The sequence below is a fragment of the Ylistrum balloti genome, unplaced genomic scaffold, assembly GCF_031769215.1.
Source record: "Ylistrum balloti isolate Yb309-2 unplaced genomic scaffold, AGI_CSIRO_Ybal_v1 Utg370010, whole genome shotgun sequence".
Lineage (NCBI taxonomy): Eukaryota > Metazoa > Mollusca > Bivalvia > Pectinida > Pectinidae > Ylistrum > Ylistrum balloti.
Genome location: NW_026782083.1, coordinates 2,132,497 through 2,143,710, shown reverse-complemented (window position 1 = coordinate 2,143,710; position 11,214 = coordinate 2,132,497). Strand labels below are relative to the sequence as shown.

Here is an 11,214-nt window from a genome sequence, read left to right as displayed (position 1 = left end):
AACTCGTTTTATATATAGGGTTTCAAAAGATGCAGGTTGATAAAAAATATTGGTCAGTTTCGGTTGTTGTAGAGACCTCATCGGGAAATATTCTATTTTCTTTGTACAGTATGGAACTAGACATGCATGTTCATTATTTTGCCTGTCAGTGTAGTTTACCTTGTTCTTATTTAACAATGTGACACTGACTTACTTAGATTTAAATGATGGGTGTTGTCGATGAAGCAGAAGACGCTTACTCTTCCGAACATATGGTCTTATTCTCCTTGTAAATCTTTGTGTTAATATGTTGACCCAGTTTTAATTTGAGTTTTAATTATGATTATGTTGAAATGTTGGTATCATATTATAGATACGTGTAATATTGACTCCAAAGATGATGCTACCAGTCGAAAAAATGTTTTTAAGTTTAATCAGATCTAGGTGTTTATAATCAATTTTTGAACGTCACCGGTGTACATAGAGTCCATTTCACTATGTAATTCAAAATTTTTGTTCTTTTTTGTTTACAATTTTACAGAACTACAAATCATTCCAGGTCTAATACATAAAAACATATTCTGTGTTTTCTGCTCTTCCAGTAATAGATTGGTGGAAATTGACACAAGATAATGAGCAAATCAACAGAAGGAGAGATTGAAATATATCGATTCTAAAATTATACATATATCATTTTTAAAACAAATTTCTGGTTCGAATTGATCGACGAATAAGTTACAGACAGAAAGATGAAAAACAACTCCATTTGAATAATTTGTGTGATGAAAATAGATAACAAAGAAATGTAACCCATATGAGAGAGAAATCTGATACAAGTCGAAAAATATTTTCTATGTTTATGCAGATCTAGGTGCGTTACCGGCGCACATAGAGTCCATTACACTAAGTAATTCTTAATCAAAACGTGTTTAAATAATTGTACACTTTGAATTTTCCCGCCATTTCCTTTAGTTCCACGTGTTTATACTCGCGTCTAATGCTACATCGATATATCTGGATTTATTTGAGTATCTTTTATACTTTGATTAGGCTTTGAACATTTTCTAATCCCTACCCGTTTTTTATGGTACATTTTATATTTATGTTTAAAATACCCAAGTATATTTTGATACATACATAAAAGCGAAAAGTTTCTTCTACCGGAAGTACCATTATCATTTCTTCCTTTTTACTAGTGTCCGCCATATTGGAGACAGCATGAGCACACCGGTGTTCATCGATTTGCCTATTCCTGAACAGGTGATACATTTATCTTACGCTTAAACTGTCACTGTAATATGAAAAACATAACCTTTCAAGAAAATGACATCAAAGTGCTGCTAAACGTTCGCAACATAAGTTCAGTCTACGCCATATGATAGCTTGAAAATTCCGGGGGGGGGGGGGGGTGTTACAATTGTTATAAAAATGTGTTTCCACGATAACCATTTGAATGAAATTTGCAAATGATGTGATAAGTTTGCGATTATTTAAAAAAATAAGTCGACACGGAATTCCTCATATGTACAATAATACAGTGGCTGTTGGGTCACGGGAGGGAAAATTGAAGCTTATTTTATTGCAGATGTTTGAAGTGACTTAAAGTGTCTATATTTCAAAATGACCCTGCATTTGAGTATATGTAAATAATTCATTACTGTAAAAAACACAACACAAATCAGTAACTATCTCTCAAATGCAGGACTATTGCCCATATGCAGGGTTGTGTCAAACCTGTTAAATATTACCTTTATTTGTACTGGTTGCCAACTTATTACGATGCTAAGCATGTGTCACCATTATACCATTTGCTTGTTAAGATGATCATATTTCAGCAAACATATTCAAGAAAGATAATGCTTCATTACAAATTTCTGGAAAGCAATATAATTTACTTACATGAGAGTGATCTCTGTTTTATTAAAAACATAGTCAGTGCATAATAAAAATGGATATTGGTATGAAAAAATCAAGATTTTCAGCATAAATTATCAAGAATATTAAATATATGTAAAAGCAGTATCAACAACTCAATTCTTTTAGCTGTAAAAAATCAAAAAGGGGCAATTATTTCCTTTTTATTTCTTTTTATTTATTATTATAATTTTTTTTAGCATCATTTAGCTGAAATAATTATTTAAAAATATAGAAATTGTCAATAAATCATTGGACTGTATTTCTATCTTTATGTATACATGTATTTATCCATTTATTTATATGGAAGCTTAAATAAATCTTTATAAAAATGACTTGAATAAATACTTCATATCTCTTTTGACCTTTTTCTTCTCAAACATTGCACAATACTTACTTATGAATAAAGAATCAATTGCCAATTGTGAAATCAACCTATTTTCAAAAATTCAGATTTTAGCAAATCAAAATTTTGAGCAAGAGCTAGCCCTAATAATTATCAGGTTCTTGTATGGACATCGAACCAGAATTATTAACTTATTTGTGTGATGGAATGTTTGTGAAGTGAGTCTTAAATTATAGAACGCACATCATGTCACATGACTTGTATATTGTAAGATACATTTTTTTAAAATGCTTGTCATTTACTGTTTTTAGGCTCAGGAACTACGAATATTCCTGAAATCTCTGGGTGCTTCTATATCAGAGGAACCTTCCGAAGATGGAATACACACGGATCTTAGAAATATCATTGAAGCAACAAATGTCTGCTGGACAGAAATCAACAATGAAACAGGTGGAATGACATTTCTTTGTACTGTTAAATACATCACTGAAGTTATATTCAATTTAAGTTTAAACAAGAATTGGTAGTTTCTAGGCTTTGTATTTTATCATTATTTTGTTAAATGTAATGATGTTGCACGACTTATTTTGCATCTAGCAATATTACTGCCATTTTTTAGCAGATACTGATACAACAGAAAGGGTTGTGTACTTTGCCAATTTTTGGAGATATGATATATACTGCAGCTTTTTAACTATATAGAAAATCTGAATGGTGTGAAACTTTATGATTACAATTGATAGTTATAAGATCTTTGATGTCATGCTTTTAAGAAAAACATTAATTTATGAATATAAGATAATATCAATCTTTCTACAAATAAATTGTACTTAATGTTCATGCTAAATGCTACATTTTAGTGCAGACATACATTAATTTTAGGTTTGTTTATATTGATCTTTTTGTATTTCAATGTGGACAGATCTGGAAATGATCTTCAACAGCATCATATCCCTGATCCTAGTCTTGCCACAGGAGGAAATGACTGAACCGATCACCATGTTCTGTGAGAAAGTTGGAAAGCAACAACAGAAAGCAGACAAAAGATCACAGAACAGAATCAAAGTGTAAGGCAAAACATTATCACAGAATTCATAGTCGTGTGACAGCTGTAATAACAGTATCGCAGAATTTGTGCAGTCATATCATAGCTATAATTAAGTCTACAGTATCACAGAATTATTACGGCCAAGTCACAAAGACCAGCTGTAATTACAATATCACAGAATTAGTACAGTCAAGTCACAAAGACCTGCTGTAATATAGCCTACAGTAGATTTATGACCACATTTTCTTATTTCTATGAATGTAACAAAAAAGTGAAACTTAGGGTTTAATGTTAGATAATATGGATTGCATAGTTATATGATTATGTAAGTGATAGCTAGTGTTAAGCTCTATTTCACAAATATGGTGCATAAATATGGTTTACCTAAACCTGGTAATATTTCACTTTTTTATGTAGATTTGACAAAGTAACACTTTGATGCTATTCCTCCTTTCAGATTGTCTAATTTGTTTTATGGTATGGAAGAGAAATCTGCACTACGAGCTGATGTTTATGTAGCTATGATAAAATTAGCACACCAATCAGACCTCATCCAAATGGTGGATACAGACTTAGATAAGGTAAACAAATAAACTCCTGATGTCATGGTTCACATGCCAGAAGTACCTTCTCCCGACTCTGATATTTCAGTGCAATATTGTGAATTTCAAATGTGACAGGTACCAGTCTGAATTAATGATAACAATGTTATATTTATATTTCAGGTGAAGAAGTGGACATCAATGTGGGACATCAGTGCTAAAAAATTACAAAATCTGCTTAGAAATCTACATGATGCACTTATAGACTCAAAATTAAGGTGAGTTCAGGTGCAGTCTAAAATAGAAGCCAGACAGAAATAGAAAATGTTTCATGAAATTTTTTATTTTGTTTTAGCATGGTACAGCATCATGAAAAATTCTCATTTGCATTGCATTCAGCTTGTGAGAAAAATCAGTGGTGCAATATTAAAACTGGTAACCAATGTGTCCAATACCTGGTGTTAGGCACTAAATAATCCAGTGACACCACTAGTAAACCTTGCTAAGTCCAACTTGTCAAAAAAGTTCTTACAAACATAGAATATAAAGAAATGTCTATAAATTGGATTTCAGTACTTCAAAACTGCTGCAGTTCAGTTGTCTTGAGCTGTAGTCACAGAAATAATGATGTTTTCCATCATTATCAATTGTACTGTTATCTGTGATTGTTATTTGTATTTAATTTTGAATTTTAGTAATTGAAATATCAATTGTATATTGTAGATAATTTCTTATGTAGAATGAAATATATTGAAAATTGAATAGTAGAAACATTTAGATAAATATAACTTTCACAGAGAAATACTCAGAAAATGAAGAATCACCGATAATGTGATTGCTTTTGCCAAGAAACCTGAAACTAGGGGGAGGGAATGTTTTTAAAATGAAAATGGCCCTCTTGCGCTTTGAAAGTGACCTCAGAATTAAATAAGGTTAAAATCTAGTTTACTTGCCTGACGGAGCATCATGAAAATTTCTTGCTGGCAATATTTTTGGCTTTTGAGAAAAATCAGTGTTGCTATGTAAAATTTTCTGGTGACCAAGGTGTCCAACTCCACTATCGTTGGGTACTAAATATAATCCAGTGACACTACAGAATTCACTGTTAATATCCATCAGCAACAAGTTTTCTTTGGTATGTTCTCTATCTTGTCTGATCTCTATCTCCTGCACATCTTGTCACTGGAACTTTATATTTAGGGTATAGGTACACATCTGTGTTTCGCGTGTTAAAAAAGAATTACTCTATTCTTCATTTTGATCTTTAATCAACACCAAAGAAAAAATTTCCAAGGTCTATCTCTTACACTCTTTGTCACTTGAACTGGATATTTGGGGTATGGGTTCACCTTTGTGAGATAAGTGTGTCATAAATCAAATGTAGGTCACTCTGACTCAGGTTTTTGCCATTGACCTATATTTAAGAAAAAAGTTTGTTCAAGTTATATCTCCAACACAGCTAGTCACTGGAACTTCTTACTAGCAGCATGGATTCACTTAAGGTGTACATTCACGACATGCAGTTTCACATTTGATTGATTACCATAATTAGCTGAATTGTATTGACTGTACCATTTAACATAGAAAAAATTAACAACATTGGTATGATATTGATAATTTGAGTCTAAACCTTTAGGCCATCCTGGTGTCATCAGAAATAAAATTTGTATGAGTGTTGAACACAGAGAATTTTTGGTGGTCAGGTGGTCAAATAGTCAATTTAGAATGCCAATTTGGCTGGCAGCCAGCTCTTACGGAAAACCACCTTGTATTTAACACTCTATCCTTCTTCCTTGATCTTGCAATTGCTATACTATTGCCTCACTGATTATAAAAGGTCGTAATCTTGGTGGAAATCTTTTAAAGTATAACTTTGTTTTGTAGTGAAAATGCTACCAAAGTGATGATAGATTTACTCGGCTCCTACACTGAAGATAATGCATCCCAAGCTCGAGATGACGCCCACAGGTATGTATCCTACCCACATTGTTATTTAATACCAGTAATACCAGTTGTGTTTAGGGTGTAATAGAGAGAGGACAGCAATTTGTAAGCCAGGTATTAAATTTGCATTGGTTATATACAGGTGAGTGTAATATTGTGGTGGATGAGATTTGATGAAATTACCATCTATTTAATAGGTCCTTAAAGGCAGCATCACATGATGTCATACAGAGTTGTATATTCTGTATGATGTTATTGATTGACTCATAGACTGGTGCTAGATAAACCTGAGAGTATCCAAGGTGTCCGTCACTGTTAACCAGTGGATCCCATTTTGGCTCTCAGATAGTTTTTGTGCAATACTTTAACAGTTTAAATTGGACAAACTATCATAAGTGTAGTGTCAAAGTGTAGGAATAAACTACATGAATTTCTGCAATGGTGAAAGTGAAAAAGTCCATGTTTGCCAAAACCGACAACAAAAAAAGCCCTGTATTAATACTGAAATTAAACATACATATTTACAGGCTAATCAGCTAAACACTCTATGATTTGAGCATGCCACTTGTGATATATCATCTGATGGTATAGAAATATCTGATGATGTAATTGCCAGAAGATGTTTATGGGGTTTTTGTTCTATATTCTATTATGTTAAAGATGTTTTGTTACTTTGTTAAGATAATGAGAGAACATTTTTGTTTTGTAGGTGTATAGTAACACATTTAGGAGATCCCAACACGTTTCTTATGGACCACCTCCTGACTTTAAAACCAGTCAAGTTTCTGGAAGGAGAGCTTATCCATGATGTAAGTTTGTCCTTGTTGAAGGATATCCATTCAGTAATCCTTAAATTTTTAATTTCAACAGATGTTAACTCTTTTGGTAAGGACAAAATCAGGTCTTCTACCACAATAGGTGGAATATTCAACTTCCTGGTACTAAACACTCGCACAGACAGCAAGGACCGACACATGTTTGAATTTTTGTTTCTATTTTTATTTGGAGAACCAACTGATAGTACACTGACAAGACTGCTCATTCTATTTCAAAGAAATGTGCAAGAGTTATTGACTCAAGTGAGTAACAAGGAATGATTGATGAGTGAAATGAATGGACAATTTGGTGTATAGGACACTTCATGCACTTGCAGAATATATGTTGAAGTATTGAAATCATGCTATGAAAAAAACCCTACAAAAGTTCTGATATAACACCATATGCACAGATTTTCTTTTTTTATTAAAGTGAAAATGATTTTACAATGTTTTTGTATTTTCAGCTTTTGACGATATTTGTTTCTGGGAAGATATCCCAATATCAGCAGTTCTACAAGAATAATACAGATTTTGTGAAATCTCTGTGTAAGTTGAACATCTTTTTTAAGAAAATTTGTTTTCAACATTCCTTGAAAGTGGATGCAGTGACATGTCTACATGTATGTTACAGTCTTATGTTATTGTTGCCTTTGATTATTGTCATAGTGATTTGAACCAATTAAATAAAGACAAACAAAACTTGGCTCTAACAGTTAATCTTTATACTGTCATAACATATTTCATCAATAATCGAGACTTTGTAAGATAGATTGGGTTGGTAGAGTCTTTTATATCGAAACAATTTTGTGGTTTTCAAATAGACCTTGTAGAGACATCTGTGGAGTATATATCTTTAAACCATATAGATCTACATACCCAACTTCCCAGTTTTCACTACTGTTTCTACTGGAAACAATGGACATACATTTCTTGTCACTTTTTTATCTTTTATTTGATTAAGAATAGCATCAGGTGATGTTATACAGAGTTGTATATTCTGTATGATATGACACACAAAACACATAGACTGGTGCTAGATAAACCTGAGAGTATCCAAGGTGTCCGTCACTGTTAACCAGTGGATCCCATTTTGGCTCTCAGACATATAAGAAAAGAGGTACAATGAATACTCAAGATAAAGCAAAATATTGCTATAACTTACAGATAAAGAAATTTATTTGGCTCTTCAGGCTACCTTGTTTGGATGTCTTCACATTTGTAAATACACTCTAGAAGTCATTTAGATATATCACACAGTTAATGTAGGCCATTAGAGGTATTTTCCCTGTTATTGTCCAAGCTGGAATATTTTGTATATTCTGAAACAAAACTGCTCAATATTCTTTTGAAATTGTTGTAATGTGTTTACTGCAGAATTGAGAATTTTCATTTGTGATTTGAAGATGATAGATATTTACAACAGCTTTCTTTTATTTCTCCTGTTTGTTTTTACTTTTTATCTAGATCCTACTTCTGGTCTGTATATTAGGAGTATAGTTACCAGAACATATGTTCAATGATCACAACTATTGCTGTTTAAAGAAAAAATCTGTAGGTGATTTGGAATTTTGTTTCCTGACAACACCCTGGTTTGTTTGAAGAAAGTGTTTAGGAACAATAAGGCCACAATCTAGATATGTAATGTGCCATCTCACTAAACAGCCATGAGCTAGCCAAAATAGCATGACACTTTGTAGCTACATGATCACATTATTGTGATCAAGGAAGTCATATTCTAGATGAATAATTGCGAGAAAGAAATTCCAAACAGTAAAAGCAATCATAAAGCATGATGATACTGAAATACTAGAAAAGATTTGTAAGACAGGGTTGTCCCTTCTCTTATCCCACTGATGCAGAATTGGATGCAACACATTTGAATGGGACAGATGAAAATTGGTTACTCATTTAAATGGCAGAGGTGTTTTAAAAGTTGCAATTAGTAGCTTGTTATAATGGATGTAATTGTATTTTGGATATTGTCAGCACCATGTGATGTCATACAGACATCTATATCCTGTAAGACTTTACAATGGTGCTAGATAAACCTGAGACTATCCAAGGTGTCCATCACTGTCAACCAGTGGATCCCATTTTGGCTCTCAGACATGTTAGACAAGAGTAACAAGGAAAGATCAAGATAATGGAAAGCTATAACTTGTCTGATACTCCTTTTAACTGAGAGTTTCTTCATTGAGATTTCTTCTGACATGCCAGAACAGTAGGACATCCAGATTGTACATCTTTGAAGTCTCAAATATAGTATCTGTATACTGTGTAGTTGCTAATTTTCCGGGCTAATATTTCAATCTCAATTTGGACTAGTTCATTGGTAATAAATTTTGCACATATCCATGTGTATAGGCATAACATAATTTTTGAAATTTTCATTCAGTGTAGAAATGTTCACTTGGTTTTTGGTTTCGTGCTATTTTCAATCACAAATTAAGGGTAATAAAACAGCCCATAAATAATTAGTAACTACACAGTATTGAAATAGCAAAAAAGGTTAGCTAATCAATTCAACACTTACATTATAAGATGAAATGATGCATTAAAACACATTTCATATATGAACCTCTGGAAAACCAGTAGCATCATGTGATGTTATACAGACTTTTCTGCCTGTAGGACATTACAAACTAACACTTAGTCTGATGCTAGATAAACCTGAGAGTATCCAAGGTGTCCGTCACTGTTAACCAGTGGATCCCATTTTGGCTCTCAGATATTTCTTGTTTAAAATCAAAATGAACACAAGTGTTTATATCTACATATTTATATAAAACAATATTTTCAAGTTCCAGTTTTGTGTTTACAGGCCTGTCCCATGAACAGAACATGAGGAAGATGCGTCTGTTGACATTCATGCAGATGGCTGAGAACAGAACTGAGATTGAGTACAGCGTTCTTCAGGAAGAGATGTTGATCACTGCTGAGGAGATAGAACCATTTGTCATTGATGGTAAGTGTCTGATAAAGAACAATAGAAATTTTTGTCTTGTATAATTCATTATATGACAGACCTGTATTTTATTTTAAATTTCTTTTGATATCAGCTATTCACTGATGTTACTTTTATAAATTCCTTTGATGAGTAATATAATGTATGAATTAAAAGTATGAATGTGTATTAGAAATATTTAAAATTACAAATAACAACCTGGTCTCAAAATATTAGAGCATTTATAAATACACCGTTAGGCAGTATCATACATGTTATTTACATCATTAGAGTGAAAAAAAAGTAGTACTTTACCATGGTTATACCTCCTGATTTGATTCTTTTGTTCAATAGATTATTCAGTACAATATAGATTTCGCTGCCGATAAAAATGAGTTGAAAGTGACTAGCACACAATTCCATGTATAATGAAATGACAACATATCATGGCAAAGTTGGTGTGAGTTAGCTTATGTAATTGTAAGCACTTAATAAAAAAAGAAGAGAAATTCAGGAAAAATCAAATTGAATTGAGTCCTGGATTCCTTCTTTTCCCACGGGACTCACTATATCTCACTGGCCTCATTAAAAGTTTTTAAATGGTGCCCTGGACTTGCCAGAAAAGATCTTACATACCCTGTTATTCTTAAGTAACAAATTACTAAGTCTGCCCAATGGTTTTGTCTTGTCTTTCAGTATTGAGAACGAAGGCTGTAAGAGCTAAAATTGACCAGATGCAAAAGAAAGTTTTGATCAGCTCAACGACTCATCGGACGTTTGGTCGCCAGCAGTGGCAGATGTTGAAGCAGCACCTTATACAGTGGAAGGAGAATCTTAAAGGTGTACAAGCCAGTCTATCACAACTTGATCTTATTAACAGCCAGAACTCCACCGCGTAGTCACTGCAGTAGACATCCCTCGATCTCTGGTCAGTTGGACTGGTCAGTGGTCATTATTCTATGGACATAGGTTAAAGGGTTGAAAGCCAATCTTGGTGTTTACTCTTTATGAGAGACAGTCTCTTCCTAATCGCAGTGTAAAAGACTTGTGTGGCAGCAGTTAATTATCAACCAACGTGGGCACAGGATTTCAATCCTGGTGCATATATTTATCTCGTAGGTTCTAACAGAGCAGTTCTAGAGAGTACAAACACAGGACTTGTGCCAGCGCAGGAGCTGGTTTGTGTTTATTCTCCTGCCACAGTGGACTTCCTGGAACTTGATGGGCAGGATATTTGTTGAATTACTTATGAAAGTTAATAGACATCATACTGCCATTCATTATTTATTTTAAAAAACAATTGCCCATCAAATTTCAGGTTTCTTCTGTATGTTTTATAACTGAAGTGCTCAGCAAGTAAGTTTTTTTTTCTACATAAAAACTGTCATGGACAATTTTGAATCAGTGATTACAAAAAAGTGCAAATATTTCAAAATAAACCTTTCAACAAATTGCAAACATGATGTCATAGCATTATTCATTGAATTTGTTTACATTTCCTCACAACACTCACAGAATCCATAAATAATGAGAACGGGTATGAAATATTACATTTATGTATTGCTGAAACTAGATATTCTAGTCAGAAGTTGTGTGTACAAAACAAATGGCATATGGGGACAAGTATTGTGTTTATTGTAAATTTTTACAATGAAGAGCGAGAAACAATTTTTAGCATA

General features: G+C 33.0%; 1 protein-coding gene across 1 annotated transcript; it reads left to right on the top strand.

Annotated features, from left to right (window-relative positions):
- Window positions 1–1,184: 1,184 nt before the first annotated feature.
- On the top strand, window positions 1,185–10,993 carry LOC132548351 (eukaryotic translation initiation factor 3 subunit M-like). Its single transcript, XM_060212207.1, has 10 exons — window positions 1,185–1,239; window positions 2,551–2,689; window positions 3,162–3,306; window positions 3,745–3,868; window positions 4,013–4,107; window positions 5,714–5,797; window positions 6,483–6,582; window positions 7,056–7,137; window positions 9,413–9,556; window positions 10,232–10,993. The coding sequence occupies exons 1-10, from the start codon at window positions 1,198–1,200 to the stop codon at window positions 10,432–10,434; spliced, it is 1,158 nt and encodes a 385-aa protein (XP_060068190.1). The 5' UTR covers window positions 1,185–1,197; the 3' UTR covers window positions 10,435–10,993.
- Window positions 10,994–11,214: the final 221 nt, after the last annotated feature.